A 19,474-nucleotide genomic window follows, 5' to 3' on the forward strand; every position below is an offset into this window, starting at 1 on the left:
GCCACTGAGTGGCGACGGTGGCAAGGAAAAACTCCCTAAGATGTTTAAGAGGAAGAAACCTTGAGAGGAACCCGACTCAGAAGGGAACCCATCCTCATCTGGGTAACAACAGTTAGTGTGAAAAAGTTCATTATGGATTTATATGAAGTCTGTATGGCCTTAGGAGCAGCCGTAGTCCCAGCAGTCTGGAATTAGAGAAGATTTGAGCTCCATCCAGAGGCAGAAAGGATCTGGATCTCTAGTATCTCCATAAATTCGTGTGGGGCTCGGCGAAAGGAGAGAGGGAGAAAAAAGATAATTATGACTGCGAAGTAGTAGAACAGAATCTAGTCAGGGTAGGCTTGAGTAAACAAATACGTTTTAAGCCTAGACTTAAACACTGAAACTGTGTCTGAGTCCCGAACACTAATTGGAAGACTGTTCCATAACTGTGGGGCTCTATAAGAGAAAGCTCTTCCCCCTGCTGTAGCCTTCACTATTCGAGGTACCGTCAAATAGCCTGCATCTTTTGATCTAAGTAGGCGTGGCGGATCATATAAAACCAAAAGATCGCTTAGATATTGTGGCGCAAGACCATTTAGTGCTTTATAGGTTAATAAAAGTATTTTATAGTTAATGCGAGATTTTACTGGGAGCCAATGCAGTATTGATAATATAGGTGTGATATGGTCGTATCTTCTAGTTCTAGTTAGGACTCTAGCGGCTGCATTCTGGACTAACTGGAGCTTATTTATATACCTACTGGAACATCCAGACAGTATGGCATTACAGTAATCTAATCTAGAGGTGACGAATGCATGAACTAGTATTTCCGCATCATGTAGTGACAATATGTTTCTTATTTTAGAAATATTTCTGAGATAAAAGAAAGCTATCCTAGTAATATTATCTACATGAGCATCAAATGATAGGCTGGAGTCAATAATCACTCCAAGGTCTTTAACTGCTGTACATGATGAAACAGAAAGACCATCCAGATGATTTAGATCAATGTTTGTGAGGAGATGAAAGGGGAGGGAGGAGAGGGAAGGGGAGGGAGGGAGTGAAGGAGAAGATGAAAGGTCAGGGAGCCAGTGAGGGAAGAGAGGGAAGGGGAGGGAGGGAGGGAGGAGACAAAAGGGGAGGGAGGGAGTGAGGAAGGAGATGAAAGGGGAGGGAGTGAGGGAGCAGAGGGAAGGGGAGGGAGGGGGTGGAGGGGGAGCACAATAATACAATTCTGTTTAGGGCACCCATTTGGCCAGTAGCGGACCTGATTCTGCCTTAACATTACACTTGTCACAAACGGATGGAAAAATTCTGGAAACAGACGTCTCAAACAGGTTTGATGAAGTTTTACATCCTGTATCAGGTAAAAGAAACTTAATTTTGCATTTATTTATTTAAAAATCATTTTAAAGTCTTAAATAATGTGCATCTGTGACGCCTACAAATGTATTGTCACAATTGTTGAGTTGTTTTGTGTATTGGCCTGTATAAAAGGAACAATTTGAATGTATTTTTGCAATGGATTTGAGTAGTATTTTTGAAGGTGCAATTGCTTGATTATGCCACAAGGGGTAGTGTTCATTTATGTGAGCGCTAGTAGGGCTGCGCGATGCTTCCGCTCCTCAGACAGAGAACAGCTTGCTGAGCAATCACAAGTAACATCTCCTGTGTCTGATTTTCCTCTACAAAACAGGACACAATATCTGTTCACGGGTTACTCATGCTTGAGGCCTGTAACATATCTTACAAATGATTAGTTAAGAAAGATGTTTAATTTTGACCGTAACAGCTGCATCTTTTGTGATGAGCATATAGAAACATCTGACCATCTATTCTCTGAGTGTAGTTTTGTGAAAACATTTCAGGAGGACATACCGTATCTAAACGCCTAGACACAAAACACATCAAATAAATAAGACAAAATCATATTGTATTTGGTATGTTAATGGAAGACAAAAAAAAGTCGAACTACTTGTTAAGAATTTATTGCTTTTTGGAAAGTTTTGTACACAAGTTGAAATATATGAAGTCCTGGTTTACATCTTTCAAAGAATAATTATTTATTTACTAAGAATCACTGAAAATAATAATAATAAAAACTGCAAAAAAGTTAGATCCTTGTTTCATGAATGAGTATTATTATTATTGTTATTATTATTATTCGAGGAATAATAATATTCCTCGAATATTATTCGTCTTCTTCTTTCTTTGTACTTTAATGATATTGCATACAGAATGACATCATCCCTGCCTCACTCTATTGCTGTGGTGCCTGGTTTGTGGACTTTACACTCTTTGTTGTAAGGATGATGTTTTTGCCATGATGTCTGAAAATGTTTCATCTTCATTAATTTAAATAAATAAATATATATTGTCGCGACGGACCGACAGGAAAGAAGCTCCTTCCCCAACTGCCGCACCGGCACGAAGCGGACAGCCTCGTGCCAAACACACCAGCAGCCGGAAGGACCCTCACGGCGGGGCGGGACCGCTGACGCAACGCCGGCCGGCGATTGGGGAGTCAGGCGGGAAAAGGCGACAGAGGAGGAGGATAAAAGGGCGCGCTTCCGGCTATACGGTGAGAGGAAGACCGACGGTGAACAAACGGAATTCGTGCGTGCGCTTCAGCGGCCTACAGACGCGCCCACACGGAGTACAACGGTAACCTTGACTCACGCCGACCACTAGTCTCTCTCACTGTCTCTCTCTCTCTCTCTCTCACTGTCTCTCTCTCTCTCTCTCTCTCTCTCTCTCCCCCCGAAGGTGCGAGCGCGGACGAGACCACGCTCCGGTGGATGACGGCACGGGAGACTCACGTCGTCGCCTCGGGAACCCCGACACGCCCTCAAGAAGGTCACGCGACAGCCACACCCCCACGAACCCCCACGCACTAACACAGACACGCCCCCTCACGTCGGACACTTCGCACTAAGCTAGAAATAAAACCCCTCTGATCACTGAAATCTGTCTCTTGTGGATCTGTGCTCTGCCCTCTCCCCGAGCTAATACCCTACAATATATATAAATTAAAATAAAATTGTGAATTCCTGACTGTATATGAACTCAACTGATAACAACCTGCTTGCAAAATAATAACAATAATAATAATAATAATAATAATAATAATAATAATTGCTCCGATCCTCAAAAAGCAGACTCCAAAATTCAGCTGATTTCAACTTTTCCTTCAAATCCGTACTGAGAGTCAGTGCTATGAATTATTCGTCTCAGTATCAGTCGCCATTGTCTGATTCTCCTCTTCATGATGCACCATAGGAGACAGATCTGGACTGCTGGCAGGCCGGTCAAGCACACGCACTCCGTATCTACGAAGCCATGCTGTTGTAGCACATGCAGAATGAGGCCTGGCATTGTCCTGATAAAGTAACCATGGACTTCCCGGGAAAAGACGTTGCCTTGATGGCAGCATGTGTCTCTCTTAAACCCCTCATATATACGCCTCAGCGTCAATGGTACCTTCACACATATGCAAGTCACCCATGCCATGGGCACTGATGCACCCCATACATTGCACCTTTCACTTATTACAGTCTGGTTGGTCTTTTTCATCTTTGTCAGAGAACTCGACATCCGTTTTTCCCGAAAACAAGCTGAAACATGGACTCATCTGACCACAGCACGCCTTTCCACTGCCTTTCAGTCCATCTGAAATGAGCTCAGGCCCAGAGAACTCGGCGGCGTTTCTGCATAGAGTTGATGTATGGCTTCCTCCTTGTGTAAAAGAGTTTCAGGTTGCATTTCTGGATGCAGCAGCTGACTGCGTTAAGTGACAACGGTTTTCCGAAGTACTCCCGAACCCATGTGGTTATATTTATCACAGTAGCATGATGATCTTTCAGGCAAAGCCGCCTGAGGGCTCGAAGATCATACACATTCAACAGTGGTTTCGGCCTTCCCCTTTAAGCAATGAGATTTCCCCATTTTCTCTGAATCGTTTCACAATATTATGGACTGTAGATGGTGAAAGATCTAAATACTTTGCAATCTTGTGTTGAGCACGGTTCTTTTTGAACTGACTGACAATTCTCGCACGAAGCTTGGCACATAATGGTGAGCCACGACCCATCCTTGCTAGCAAAGACTTAGCTTTTGGTGGATGCTCCTTTTTTGACCCAAACCTGATCCTCCAAAATGGTTTTATTTGAATATTCTATAAACTTTTCAGAGCGTCCCAACTTTTTTTGAGTGTGTTGAAGGCATCAAATTCTAAATTTGTTTATATTTACAAAATACAATTAAGTTGTTCAGTGAAAACATTGATGATCTTTTCTTTGTACTTTTGTCAGTTAATTAAAGTTTCAAGAGACTTGACAAATCACAGATTTTTAATGTGTTTTAGAAAAAATCCCAACTTTTATGGAAATGGGATTAATGTATGAATAAATATTAATACTGCATATAACAAGTAAATTGAGTCATGGAAAGAGTGATGAGAGATCTTCAAAAATAAAAAATGAGACAGTGGTTGTTGTGGTTTCCTGATAATCACACTATATAACAGAGAGACACTCAGGCAGTGTGACAGTGAGTGTGTGTGTTGTCACTTTGAGGGGCTGGTGTGTGTGAAGAAGAATCAGTAATGATGAATTGCTTGTATCTTTTGTCTGTTGTGTTTCATGTCGCTGCAGGTGAGTGAAGTTATTTTCTATTTTCTATTACAGAAAGGAGAGAGAATATTAGCCAGTTCTTAATTCAGCTGCTTTGTGTTTAGTTCATGTGGTTTCTGTCCAGACTGGGTTTACAGTAGGCCGTAGTTCAGCTCTGTTCCTGAACAACCAAATTGTCCAAAGACAGCAGTAATCTTTATACACAAGGTAAACATACACGTCATGCCTTGTGTTATAATCTCCTTATTTAGACCTGTTCAGCTTTGATCATGTGGATTTTTTCTTCCTGATTAACTTCAGTCTAAAATGTACTGATGAAGAGAGGTGGGCGAATGAATAAGGAGGAATCTACAGTGAGATTATTTTACATCCCTATAATACTTACAGTGTATGTTTTTATACATTTACTGAATTACATCTCTCACAATCTCTGTCTTAGTGAATGTATCTATAATAACTCATATAAAGTGTAATAGAAAAGTTATTTTCCTGTAACTTGTAACTGTCACGTCTTCATTCTGGTCTTAGCTATAAATAGATGCGTGTGAATTTCACACCTTTTTCTGCTGTCTCTCTGTCAGTGACAAGCTTCACTTCTTGCATCATGCCATATGTATGTATGAGTATATGTATAATGAGCGAGAGAGAGATTTTTCTTTCTTTTTTTTTCTTTTAACAATTAGTTACATGCCTTTATCAATACTGTGTTCACATTTTCAAAACTTACAACAGCGGTCTATGTGGACTGAACTGTGTCACTCTCATTACTTATAAATAAATTGTTGTAAAACTAAATAAACGAATTAAAAAAAAAAACAATAACAGCTAATTTCCAGTTTAGCGTTACACAGCTGTTGTGTTTTTGATTCATTACCATCTATACAAAAGGGGAACTCTGTGGATCTATGAGCAGTGTGGTGATGCAGTGGGTAGCGTTGTCTCCTCACAGCTCCAGGGTCCCCGCTTCAGTACTGAGCTCGGGCTTCTGTCTGTGTGGAGTTTCTGTGCTTGTTCTCCCCATGTCCATGTGGGTTTCCTCTGGGTTCTCTGGTTTCCTCCCACCTCCTAAAATACACCAGTAGGTGGACTGACCAAGATGCCCCTAGTTATAATAAATTGCCACTAGTTATAATAGTGTGCATGCGTGTGTGCGTGCGTGTGTGTACGTGTGTGTGCGTGCATGTGTATGCAAGTGGGCATGCGTGTGTCTTTTGCCTTTTGAGGAGGTTAACAAACTGATCCACCTTACGTTGTTCAGAGAAAAACAGAGAATCACATGTAGACACAATCATAAAAATAAGCATACATACCAACAGTCAAAAAAATAATTAAAAAGTCAAGTAAAAGCGAACCTAAAAAAGATAAGTAACGTTACAATGATGGACTCCATTGTGATGTGCGAGAGAGATTTTCTTCCTGTTTTCTTCCAAACAAAAAGCTGCATCGTAATGACGTAAGCGTGTTCAGGCCCAGAACGTTAAGCACAATGTGAGTGCAGGTCAGCGGGGGGTGGGGGGCAGTCGTGCTTGGGCACAGTACAAGACAACCGGGCCTAGTGTGAGTACGCCCTAAATTGAGGGAACAAGTTTGAGTACAGTCGACTTATTCGGGTTTTCAGTGTGTTACCTGATATGAGTGTTTTTCAGGTCATTGTGTTATGAATGAAAAGGTGCTCCTGTGGATGGAGAGAGAGAGAGAGAGAGAGAGAGAGAGAGAGAGAGAGAGAGAGAGAGAGAGTGTGTGTTCTAGTAGAATGAGTTGATTTTGAGGTGTGTATGAAGTGTTTGGTGGTTTTAGTGCATGTTGGATGTGAGGGTAACTGCTGTACTGAACTTCATGTTGATGAAGAGAAGGGTTTTGAAAAAGAGACCTCAGTGTTGTGAAAGGTATGTAACCACGTGTAAAAAAGATTGTAAGGGATGTATGACCGTGTGCGTGTTGAGTGTGGAGTATTACTCAGTATTCTCTGTGCATGGCACAATGTCGGTTAACTGATGCTGTGAGAAAGAGGAAGTAGCCATTCTCCCATCAGCCCCCATGCTGCCCTGGCCACAATCATGTGGTTACTCTGACATGCTGAGACCAGGGGCATAGCTAGGGCTAATTTTGATGTGATTACAGCGAGCAAGAACACACACACACACACACACACACACACACACACATACACAGAGGTGCTTGAAAGTTTGTGAACCCGTTAGATTTTTCTATGTTTCTGCATAAATATGACTTAAAACATCATCACATTTTCACACAAGTCCTAAAAGTAGATAAAGAGAACCCATTTAAATAAATGAGACAAAAATATTATACTTGGTCATTTATTTATTAAGGAAAATGATCCAATATTACAAATCTGTGAGTGGCAAAAGTATGTGAACCTTTGTTTTCAGTATGTGGTGTGACCCCCTTGTGCAGCAATAACTGCAGATAAACGTTTGCAGTAACTGTTGATCAGTGCTGCACATCGGCTTGGAGGAATTTTAGGCCGTTCCTCAGTACAGAACAGCTTCAGCTCTGGGATGTTGGTGGGTTTCCTCACATGAACTGCTTGCTTCAGGCCCTTCCACAACATTTCTATTGGATTAAGTTCACGACTTTGACTTGGCCATTCCAAAACATTAACTTTATTCTTCTTTAACCATTCTTTGGTAGAAGGACTTCTTGTTTAGGGTCATTTTCATGCTGCATGACCCACCTTCTCTTGAGATTCAGGAGATTCAGTTCATGTACAGATATCCTGACAATGACGTTTAAAATTCGATGGTATAATTCAGAATTCATTGTTCCATCAATGATTGCAAGTCGTCCTGGACCAGATGCAGCAAAACGGGTCCAAACCACGATACTACCACCATCATGTTTCACAGATGGGATAAGGTTCTTATGCTGGAATGCAGTGTTTTCCTTTCTCCAAACATAACACTTCTCATTTAACCCAAAAATTCTATTTCGGTCTCATCTGTTCCCAAAATATTTTTCCAATAGCCTTCTGGCTTGTCCACGTGATCTTTAGCAAACTGCAAAGGGGCAGAAATCTCCTTTGTTCATGCCATGATACACTTCCACAAACATGTGATGTGAAGATCAGACTGTGATAGATCCCTGTTCTTTAAATAAAACTGAATGCTCACTCACACCTGATTGTCATCCCATTGATTGAAAACACCTGACTCTAATTTCACCTTCAGATTACACTGCTAATCCTAGAGGTTCACATACTTTTCCCATTTTTAATATACTCACTAAAGTCACATGATCTAGTTTAGATGATGATGATGATTATTATTGTTATTATTATTACTTTAAGTGGTTGTAGTAGTATTTTCCAGTTTATAAAAAGTGTCATGTGTCATTTGTATTGAATTGAAAAGGAAGTTTTGTCACGTTGTAATACCTCAGAACAAGTTTGTCTCCTGAAGTCTTATGTTGTGTTGACTCGGTCCCTCAGGCTTCCTAGGGGTCATCTAACAAACTTCACTTGAGCAACTGAGAAAGTGGCACCTAAGACAGATAACAATGATACTATGAATATGATAAAACCACCACATGAAAAAATATATGAATAAATATTAATACTGCATATACAATGAAATTGAGTCATGGAAAGAGTGATGAAAGAGATTTTCAAAAATGAGAAATGACACAGCAGTTATTTCCTGAAAACCAAAGTATATAAAAGAGACACACTCCGGTAGTGTGACAGTGTGTGTGTGTGTGTGTGTGTGTGTGTGTGTGTGAGTGTGTGTGTGTGTGTGTGTGTGTGTGTGTGTGTGTGTGTGTGAATGTGTGTGAGTGTGTGAATGTGTGTGTGTGTGTATGTGTGTGTGTGTGTGTGTGAATGTGTGTGAGTGTGTGAATGTGTGTGAGTGAGCGCGTGTGTGTGTGTGAATGTGTGTGAGTGTGTGAATGTGTGTGAGCGCGTGTTTCACTGGTGTGTGTGTAGAAGAATCAGTATTTCTATTACAGAAAGGAGAGAGAATATTAGTAAAATGATCAAATATTAATCATTTAGAGTTTTAATTAAGAACAACTTTACTTACTTGTTATAATATTAATAGGACCAACAGATCTACAGTGAGATTATTTTACATCCCTATAATACTTACAGATTAACTTCAGTCTAAAATGTACTGATGAGAGGTGAGGGAATGAATAAGGAGGAATCTACAGTGAGATTATTTTACATCCCTATAATACTTACAGTGTATGTTTTTACGCATTTACTGAATTACATCTCTCACAATCTCTGTCTTAGTGAATGTATCTATAATAACTCATATAAAGTGTAATAGAAAAGTTCTTTTCCTGTAACTTGTAACTGTCACTTCTTCATTCTGGTCTTAGCTGTAAATAGATGCGTGTGAATTTCACACCTTTTTCTGCTGTCTCTCTGTCAGTGACCATCTTCACTTCCTGCATTACACCTTATTTACTGTTATTTTTAAACACTAGCTAAATGCATTTGTCAGTACTGTGTTCACATTTTCAACAGAAAAAAAGTTTTAAAGAAGTGAATATAGTATTGAGAAATGTGTATAAATATTTGCGTCGGCTATTTTTAAATATTAAACCTTGGTTAAACAGGACTTCTTTAACAATACCCAAATAAATGATTAACTTGTTGAAGGTTTAAACAAGAAAACAGTTGTCACAGCGTTTGAAACCTTTTTTGTGATCTCTATCATGCCTTAGCCGGCCAAGCTAACGGCAACGAATTTACCTCAGTCTGTTAACCCCGCCCACTTTATATTACTAATTCAGTTCACTTTCCTGATCTGCGTTTTGCCGTGTAGTAGGTTCAAGATTTCGGAATTAAATGTACTGAAGTATTTTTCTTAAAAATGTAATTGTGAAATGTTGTACTTCATATTGTATTCAGTAGATTGTGAGTTTTTGTATGTTTGTTTCTGTAGGCTGTTCTCTCTCTGCTGATAATCCGACAGAAATCACAGGACACACAGGTGGTTCAGTGCTGTTCCCCTGCTCCTGCTCTGACCTGAACACCAAACCTCAGAGATTCACCTGGAGGACCATCAGAACAGGACGTCTGACAGAAGTGTTAAATGATGAACACTACCGTGACAGACTTCAGCTGTTTAATCACAGTTCTCCTGCTAATCTGTCTCTGTTCATATCTGACCTGAGAGAAGGGGATGAGGGAATCTACAGGTGCAGGACTGAGAAGGAACACAGAGACATCAGGCTTAATGTTAAAGGTAAAGTATTTAAATACACAATAAAAGTTGATATTCAGTGAAAACAGACTTGATCAGTGTTCAAATTAATTATAGTTAAATATGTAACAAAAAAGTTTACTCCATTTACCAGGGTTTAGGATTTTACTCTAGAAGTCATTTTGTCAAAATCAAGTTATAAATAGCAATAAATACAGATTATGGGTATCAGACTGACCTGAATTTTGGAATGCTATCAGATTGGATTTGAGTCTAATCTATGATTTATTTTGGTAACACTGTAGTGTTCATAAATATAGACTGATTATATCATTATTGATTAATGATTACATCATTTATTAACACTTGGAAGGGTTTCATTAGCATTATATCCACTAATGTGGTTGGCAAAGTTATTCTGTATCCAGCTCTGCTGTTCTCTCATGCCAGGGAAGTAGTCCTGTCTTGACTTCAAAGCCTGTAGGTGCGTTGCCATAGCAACTGCTGTCATCAGCGTCTTTAAATCCGTGGTCATTCTCTTAGCAGCTAATGCCTCTCTGTGAATGCAGCAATGTATGTGAGTGAGCAGTGGGGCCGAGTCTCTGACCTGCTTCAGCAGTCCACTGCGTTGTTCCATCATAGTGCGAGGACCATCAGTGCTGAGTCCAACACACTTTGTCCTGCTGATGTCATTGGAAACCATGAAATTGTTCAAAATATCAAACACTGCTTCAGCAGTTACATTTGAATGTAGAGGTCTGCAAAAAAGAAACTTTCCTCGGTTTCTCCATCACACTCATATCTAATGAGTGTGAAATTCTGTAAAAACGACAAGCCTGAACTGCTGAGTCCCAACACACTTTGTCCTGCTGATTGTTGTATCCAGTCTTTTGGGTGGTGCCCTGTTCCTTTCAGGGTAGCGCCTCGGTGTCTGGGGAGTAACATGACTGTTAGGTGTCGTACATTTGTTAGTGTCACGATCAGAATCAAGTGATAAGTCTGCTGGACACACTCTGTCTGTTTCATTGAATGCAGACTGTTCAGGGTTGTTCTTTGGCTGAGCATCCAGTATTTGATCGTCTCCACGTATGCTCCCAAATTTCCACTTCGTACACCAGTGGTCCAGCTCTTGTGTCTATCCGCCCAGGTGTCCACTTGTTCTCTCGATAATCACACGCTAAAACTTGCTGTCCAACATCAAAACTCCTTGCTGCTTTACTTGTCAACTTGCTGAACTGTTTATTCTGCACTTCTCACCATAAGTTAGGATTTAGAAGGTCAAAGCGAGATCTCAGTTGTCTGTTCATGAACAGCAGCGGCGTCGTCTGGTTTATTGTTGCATGCACATTAAACTACGTGAAGTTTTCAAAACTCTTTTTCTGTGTGTGTGTGAGTGTGTGTGCGCGTGTATATTTTACATACGCACGGATTTTCTTATCTATCTCTGCAGGCTCACTTCGCTCGGGTTCTCTCGACACCAAGTTTTTTCAACTATTGTAAAAGAGGGTTTTCTTTTTATTTTCTATATTTTCTGTTTTAGTCTAATATAATTTTTTGTGAGATCCTCTATCCGTCTATCTATTCCCTGCCACCACACGTAGCTACAAGCGAGGCTTTTCATCTTGACTGTACCCAGGTGACCCTCATGTAGGTTCTCTAACGTTCTAGTACGAAGCTTAGCGGGAACTGTAACACGAGAACCACACATCAGAGTTCCTTGGCGTACAGACAGTTGCTCACATCTCACTGATAACTCTGGGATCATAACATTTCCATGAGCTGGCCAACCATGTGGCTGACATCACCGGAATTTCCTTCCTGGGGTTGAAGATGGACACAAGGGGCTGGTGGTCTGTCACTAACATGAACTTTTGGCCATAAAGGTTGTGATGGAACTTCTTTATGCCCCATACTAGACTAAGGGCCTCTCGATCGATCTGTGCATAATTGCGTTCTGCACTCGTCAGAGATCTTGAAGCGAACGCAATCAGACGCTCAGATCATAGTGTGTGACAAAACGGCACCAATGCCATATGGAGACGCCTCACATGCCAGTCTGTCTGTAACAGTGCATTAAGTGGTTGCAGTACTGTAGCAAGATTTGGGAGAAATTTGTGATAATAGTTTACAAGGCCCAAATATGATCTAAATTGTGACACGTTTTCCGGTCTAGGTGCCTGCAGCACAGCTTCAACTTTCTCCTGTGATTTGTGTAAGCCATGTTTGTCAATGACATGTCCACAATATGAGATTTCACTCTTGAAAAACTCACACTCCTCTCTCTTTGCCCGTAGACCATACACGTTTAGCCTGGTAAGTACTTTGCTGAGGTTTTGGAGATGTTCTTCATCATTCTTGCCTGTCACAATTATGTCGTCAAGATCACACTGTGTTCCCGGTATATCTTGAAGAACCTGATCCATTGCTCTTTGCCAAATGTCTGGAGCCGATGCCACACCAAACACAAGACGATTGTACTGGTACAATCCCTTCTGACTGTTGATGGTTAGAAACTTCCTGCTTGACTCCTCAACGTCCATTTGGAGATATGCCTGTGATAAGTCAACCTTTGAAAACTTCTCCCCTCCTGCCAGAGATGAGAAAATATCTTCAGTTCGTGGTAGGGGGTACTGCACAGTGTACAGTACAGGGATAATACTCACTTTGAAGTCCCCGCATATGCGAACACCTCCACCTTTCTTGATTATCGGCACGATGGGTGTAGCCCAATCACTCCGGTCAACCTTGGAGAGAATGGCAGATGCCTCCAAGCTTTGAAGTTCTGCATCTACTTTAGGACGTAGTGCATAGGGCACTGGACGTGATTTATGAAATCTCGCCGTCGCTGTTTCATTTAATTCAATTTTCGCCTTCATGCCTTTAAGTTTACCAATGCCCTTTCCAAACACTTTTGCATTAGCATTCAGGAGCTGTGACAATCTTTGGTCAGAGCTACAGTTTGTGCTGTTAAGGCCTGTTGATGATGTGTTCAGGGCTTTGATGGTATGCCAGTCAAGCTGGATTTTTCTCAACCACTCCCGTCCAAAAAGAGTGGGCCCTCCACTTTTCAACACATAAATCTGAATCTACCTTCAGTTTGCCTTTAGGAGACACCTTTTCGCCTGTGTACGTCTTTAACATGACTGAGGTCTTTTCTAACGGTAGCTTTAAAAACAGTCTGTTGTAGACAGCTTCAGAAATCACAGACAAAGCTGAGCCTGTATCCAGCTCCATTTTCAGTTTTACACCAGACACATTTGTTGTTATCCATATTATTTTCCTGTCTATTTCAGTCATGCTATGCAGTTCTAGGCATGACAGATCATCTTCGTCAGAGCCTGTGTTCCCTGATTTGTTTTCACATTCAGACACTTTGTGCACTTGTTTAGTTTTGTATTTGAAACCTTTGTATTTGAAAGGTTTTCCTTGTTGGCTGTGCTTTTTGTCTGTTTCGCACACTCTTTCTACGTGGCCTTGTCTGTGACGCCTTCTACAGACTTTTTCCTTGAACCAACAATCATTTGCATCATGAGAGGATTTACCACATCTATAACATTTCTGCCTTTTTGCACCATTTAGGGACATTTTGTGCATTTCATTTTCTACAGTCTTCTTTTGTAGCCCCGATGCATCCGTGGCTGCTGTTTCCATTGAAATGGCAATGGCCTGATATTCTCAGAAATATTTTAATTATTTTGATTTAATTTGATTGATTAAGCCTAAGCCCCAGTATCAGAGTCCTGATATTGGATTCATATAGAGAATTTAAACAGGTGATTGTCTCATCCTTTAAAAATCTCTTCTGGTCTGCAGCAGAAAATGTTGTGATTTACAAGCAGGGAATATTAATAATTGCAGTACTTCTATTATTAACTGTAAATGTTATGTTTACAGGCTGTGAGCTGGTGAAGAAGACAGGGGTAGAGGCTATGACTGTGTTCACAGGAGAGTCTGTAGTTCTGCCCTGCGTCTGCACTGACCTACAGGACAAACCAAAGTCTGTAAAATGGGAGTTTTCTTTACCAGCAACTGGAATCAGTCACTTTCAGGAAATTTACCCTGAACAGACTGGACGTCACAGAAACAGAGTCAAACTGGTCAGTAACAACGCTCCAGGAAACCGCTCTCTACTCATATCAGACCTGACTGAAGAGGACCAGGGAATCTACAGATGTTCTGTACAGGCTGATAGCAGAGATGTCAGATTATCTGTTAAAGGTACATGTTTTCATTAATGACAGTGAGCATGCTTTACTCCAGTGTCATGTGCCATATTACTAACAGTGATAAAAACAGTGATTAGTTTTAATAAGTTTTGTCTTTTCAGTAGGAAGAAGAGAAACTTCAACACACTCGAGGAAAACAGACACAACACCTCCATCAGAACCGCCTCAGAGTAAAACAACAAACTCTCCACCTGCATCATCCTCAACAACACTGGAACAAGATAAACAGCAAACACACAGCAGCCTCCCTCTAGGTGCCAAAACTTTTCATCAGCAATGAAAATACACATCTGTATTATTACATTTATTTATTAGTGCATACTGTTTTACATTCTCTTTGTTGGATACACAGAGGCAGGCACACACACACACACACACACACACACACACACACACACACACACACACACACACACACACACACACACACACACAGACACACATGCCATGTGAATTGTATCACGTGTTACCTGAATTTAACCTACTATTTTTTCTTCCAGTTTAGACGATGAAAACAGATTTTAAGTTTAACTGAAATCCTAAAGTCATTAATCCAAACAGATATTTTTAATAAGTTTTTCTTTTCTGTGGGAACAGAAACTTCAACACGCTCGAGGAAAACAGACACAACACTTCCATCAGAACCGCCCCAGAGTAAAACAACAAACTCTTCACCTGCATCATCCTCAACAACACTGGAACAAGATAAACAGCAAACACACAGCAGCCTCCCTCTAGGTGCCAAAACTTTTCATCAGCAATGAAAATACACATCTGTATTATTACATTTATTTATTAGTGCATACTGTTTTACATTCTCTTTGTTGGATACACAGAGGCAGGCACACACACACACACACACACACACGCACACACACACACACACACACACACACACACACAGACACACATGCCATGTGAATTGTATCACGTGTTACCTGAATTTAACCTACTATTTTTTCTTCCAGTTTAGACGATGAAAACAGATTTTAAGTTTAACTGAAATCCTAAAGTCATTAATCCAAACAGTTATTTTTAATAAGTTTTTCTTTTCTGTGGGAACAGAAACTTCAACACGCTCGAGGAAAACAGACACAACACTTCCATCAGAACAACCTCAGAGTAAAATAACAAACTCTTCACCTGCATCATCCTCAACAACACTGGAACAAGATAAACAGCAAACACACAGCAGCCTCCCTCTAGGTGCCAAAACTTTTCATCAGCAATGAAAAAACATATCTATATTATTACATTTATTAACATTTTTGTTGTGTTTTATTACACAGTTTTTGGCATTCTGGGAGTTTTACTGCTGGTGATACCCGGAGTAGTGGCATTTATTTCTTGGAGACGCAAAGGTACAACGCACGCACACACGCACACACACACGCACACACACGCACGCACACACACACGCACACACACACATGCACACACACACGCGCACACACACACACACACACACACACACACACACACACCAAATTCTGAGATTGATGAACTGAAACCTGTAGAAGCAGCAGCACTTCTGTAAGTGTCTCTGGATAAGGAAAATGAAATTGTGTAGTTTCCACTAGAGGTGTGATTTCTGAGGTCTTTTCTCTTTAGGAGGAAGATGTGGAGAGACGGTGATTACTGAAGGACGTCCGGACTGTAAGAGAAAGCAGAAGGATCAGGTTAGTGTACATGTAGTTACAGTCATCTTTAAAGTCTTTGAGTCCTACTGTATTCCTAATTTAATCTCCAGTCAGTTCTGCATGACTTCTACAATAACAGTTATAGCAGATTTAGTTGTATTTGTGATACTCTGCAGGTAACACACATGAACCACACATGCTTTCACTGAACAGTGAATTATAGGAAAATATCTTCTATTAGACTTTTGTGTCGTCTTTACCGAATTTTACTTGCCTCCTGGAGTCCACTGTAAAAACCACATAATTTATATATCTGTCTTTCCACAGACTGAACCTGATGTTACTTACTCTACTGTAACCCACATGAACACAACCGGAGCAGCACGGGTCCAGATCAACACTGGAGACAAAACTGAATATGCCAGCATTTTAACAATCTAATCCACAGTAAATATCTAGAATAATACTGAATACATGCAGTATATTAAATACACACCAATGGTAAGCACAGGATTCACAATATTGGCTTTGTTTATTTCACTGTGACTTTGTTTTTATTTGACCATAAATAGCAGATTTAATCATATTTGTGTGCTGATGGATAATCCTGCAAATTCTATTTTTAATGTTTGTGTCATTTATTATCATTTATTTTGTGTCATTTGTTTTTTTTATTTACATTTATGGCATTTAGCAGACGCCCTTATCCAGAGCGACTTACATTTATCTCATTTATACAACTGAGCAGTTTGAGGGTTAAGGGCCTCGCCCAAGAGTCCACCAATGGTAGCTTGGCAGTGCTATGCCTTGAACTCCTGACCTTCTGATCAGCAACCCAGAGACTTTAACCACTGAGACACCACTTATATGTTCTAGAAATCTTTTGTCATCACCCTGTTTTGCGTAAGATGACTGCTGTTCTTGCTTGTGACTGTCGTGGGAAAGTCTGTCTGGACTGAATGTGTGTTTCTAAACTAGTTGTGGTGAAATTGTTGTGAAAACGGTCCTTATAGCATGTTAAATGGTGCATGATAGTGTGCTTGTTGAGTGTGGAGTATCACACAGTATTCTCTGTGCATTGCACAACTTTCATTAACTTTGAGAAAGAGGAAGTAGCCATTTTCCCATCAGTGCCTACTGCCCTGGTCACAGTCTTGCGGTACCTCTGACATGCTGAGTGTCTCACAGTGGCTCTGAAGTACTATGAGAATGGTAGTTATGAACCCAACTGTGGTTTTATAAACTGCTAATACTTGTCAGAGGCGTGTGTATGACCTTGCAACAAAGTCATAAAGTGACATGATTGTAATATAGCATCCTGCAGAATCTTGTAAAGAGGGACCGTAGCACATGTGAGGAGGGTAACTGCTGTTACCCCTACTGTCAGTACTGCTGTTACCCCTGCTGTTACCCCTGCTGTAATAATGTCTGCCACTTGTCAGAATGGCAGTGAACCAGCCTCATGCTGATGAATTGTGCAGCTTGTTCCACTGTGAGACCAAGTGCTGGAAATGGACATTGCGCATAAACCGCTGACATGAACCAATCCTGTGGTTGTACGGCATAGATTACATCTGACACCCTTAGCATTCAGTGTTTTAGTATGTGCAGATCTCACTTTGCCTGGAACATAAGCTCCTCTTTTCCATAAAGAGAAGAAGAGACTATGGCTTATATACAGCATGGTGCAATAATTAATTTATTAATTCATCTTCAGTAACTGTTTTATCCTAGTCAGTGTTGTCATGGATCCGGGCTATATCCCAGCAACACTGGGCACATGGTGGGAGAATTCAGATGAGATGCCAGTCTATCTCAGGGCACCATTCACACCTGGGGGCAATCTAACATAGTAAACCTGCATGTTTTGAGACAGTGGGAGGAAACCGCAAACACAACCACAAGGAGGACATGCAAACCTCTGCACAGACATTAACATGATTTCATTTTCACCTTTTAATGATCTGTAAAGATCTTGTTGATTTCACAATCATGTCTACACTCTTTTTTTATTTTCTGTTTGTCATATTCTAAGTCTTCCAGGCATCTCACCAGGTCTAAACATTTTTTTATGTTTTCTTTACATTAAGTTTCTCGCTCTTCTTGGTTTTGCTTGTGCACACACTTCTTAAATAATATAATATTCTCATAATTTGAAAATATATTAGAAATTTTACTTGAAATATTTGTTAAATTCCTGTAGCTTGTTTGTAGCTTATATATTTTCATACTATTTGCAGTGATGAAAATAAATTTTAAAAAATGACAGTGGAGCATGATATTTGAAAGTTTTATTGCAGCACAATCACATCCCTAATATTTTCACATAAATAAACACATTTGAAGCACAGAATTTTATCAGAATCACAACGGATTAAAATTATGAAACAAACAGCGTCGAATTTCTGGCTGCAATAATTACTGTACACCACCAGATGTCGCTGCGGTCTGAGTTTTCAACGCTCCAAAGCTTCAGCTCAATCGGAAAGAAGCCTCAACAAGCTTTTTTTAGCATTGTTATTAAAACATGGGAAAATTTAGATTGAAATGTAATTTCTTTAAAGATTTGAAAATAATAAGCAATTATTTAAAACTCATTTGTTAGAAGAGGAGGACTTTATGAAAGACATTTTCTGCTTGCTGTAAATAAAGGATCAAAATTGCTCTTATAACAAACTAGGCTGGATAACATTAATATGAGAAAAGCTGGGAGAGAAAACTATTTTTTTTGATTCAATCAAACTTTTTATCCCTCAGACACATTTACAATTTAGAGATAAATGTGAAGCAGATTTTACCATTAAAGAATTGAACCAGCAGTTAACTGCCTTTGATCAACTGATAAATCTCTTGGCCTTGAAAGACAATCTGCCAACTTTTACAGATATTTCTGGAGCTCCTTATGAGAACTTTAATATGAGAACACTTTTTAAGCCAGGAAAAAAATGAAACTTATTGGAAAAAAATCACCCTATAACTCTGTTAAACACAGACTATAAAATGTAGACTCATATCTGTGCTTCTCATTTAAAGAAAAAGGTCTGACACAGGTAATCAGTGAGACACAATCTGGCTTTATGAGACAAACATCAATACATAATAATATCCGTTTAGTACAAGATCTTCCTGATGATAGTGGTGAGTTTGTAGACGATGGGTTTGTTCTGTTTCTTGACTTTCATGAAGCTCCTGATACAACAGAGCATCGGTTTATGGTTACAGCGTTTACGCTAGATTATTGAAACTTTATATTATAATACAAATGGTTGCATTTTCTTGATTACAAGGATCCTCACATCTTTTGAAATCAGTGGAGGTATTAAACAATGCTGCCCAGTATAGTTAAAGCCATTCCACTAGTACTTTTAATAATGGTGAAAAATGTTCAATTCTACAACTGCCTTAACATTACACTTGTCATACATGGATGTGAAATTCTGGAAACATCGTCTCAAACAGGTCATTAAAGAAGTATGTTTGGTGAAGTTTTGCATCCTGTATCAGGTAAAAGAAACTTAATTTTGGATTTATTTCTTGAAATTGAATGTAGGAAGTGTCAGACAGAGTACACTGGCTTTCCTGTTCCTGCAAATGTTTTTAAAAAATCATTTTAAAGTCTTAAATAATGTGTATCTTAGTTAAGAAAGATGTTTAATTTCGACAGTAACAGCTGCATCTTTTGTGACGAGCATATAGAAACATCTGACCATCTATTCTCTGGGTGTAGTTTTGTTAAAACATTTCGGGAGGACATACCGTATCTAAACGCCTAGACACAAAACACATCAAATAAATAAGACAAAATCATACTGTATTTG

The 19,474-nt window shown here is 39.8% G+C and overlaps 1 protein-coding gene across 1 annotated transcript; it reads left to right on the forward strand.

The window, feature by feature from the left end:
- Positions 1 to 1,194: 1,194 nt before the first annotated feature.
- On the forward strand, positions 1,195 to 17,927 carry LOC128634939 (junctional adhesion molecule-like). Its single transcript, XM_053685894.1, has 9 exons — positions 1,195 to 1,348; positions 2,377 to 2,646; positions 3,262 to 4,634; positions 9,530 to 9,832; positions 13,685 to 14,008; positions 15,082 to 15,222; positions 15,306 to 15,377; positions 15,628 to 15,695; positions 15,984 to 17,927. Exons 3-9 carry the CDS (start codon positions 4,586 to 4,588, stop codon positions 16,095 to 16,097), a joined length of 1,071 nt encoding a protein of 356 aa, XP_053541869.1. The 5' UTR covers positions 1,195 to 1,348; positions 2,377 to 2,646; positions 3,262 to 4,585; the 3' UTR covers positions 16,098 to 17,927.
- Positions 17,928 to 19,474: the final 1,547 nt, after the last annotated feature.

Source organism: Ictalurus punctatus, chromosome 2 (genome assembly GCF_001660625.3).
Source record: "Ictalurus punctatus breed USDA103 chromosome 2, Coco_2.0, whole genome shotgun sequence".
NCBI classification, from domain to species: Eukaryota; Metazoa; Chordata; class Actinopteri; order Siluriformes; family Ictaluridae; genus Ictalurus; species Ictalurus punctatus.

Excerpts from the sequence above, each read along its gene's own strand:
- LOC128634939 (XM_053685894.1), top strand. The coding sequence starts at position 4,586 with ATGATGAATTGCTTGTATCTTTTGTCTGTTGTGTTTCATGTCGCTGCA. Across the intron at positions 14,009-15,081 it reads TGTCAGATTATCTGTTAAAG|AAACTTCAACACGCTCGAGG; the intron begins GTACATGTTTTC and ends CTGTGGGAACAG. Across the intron at positions 15,223-15,305 it reads ACACAGCAGCCTCCCTCTAG|TTTTTGGCATTCTGGGAGTT; the intron begins GTGCCAAAACTT and ends TTTATTACACAG.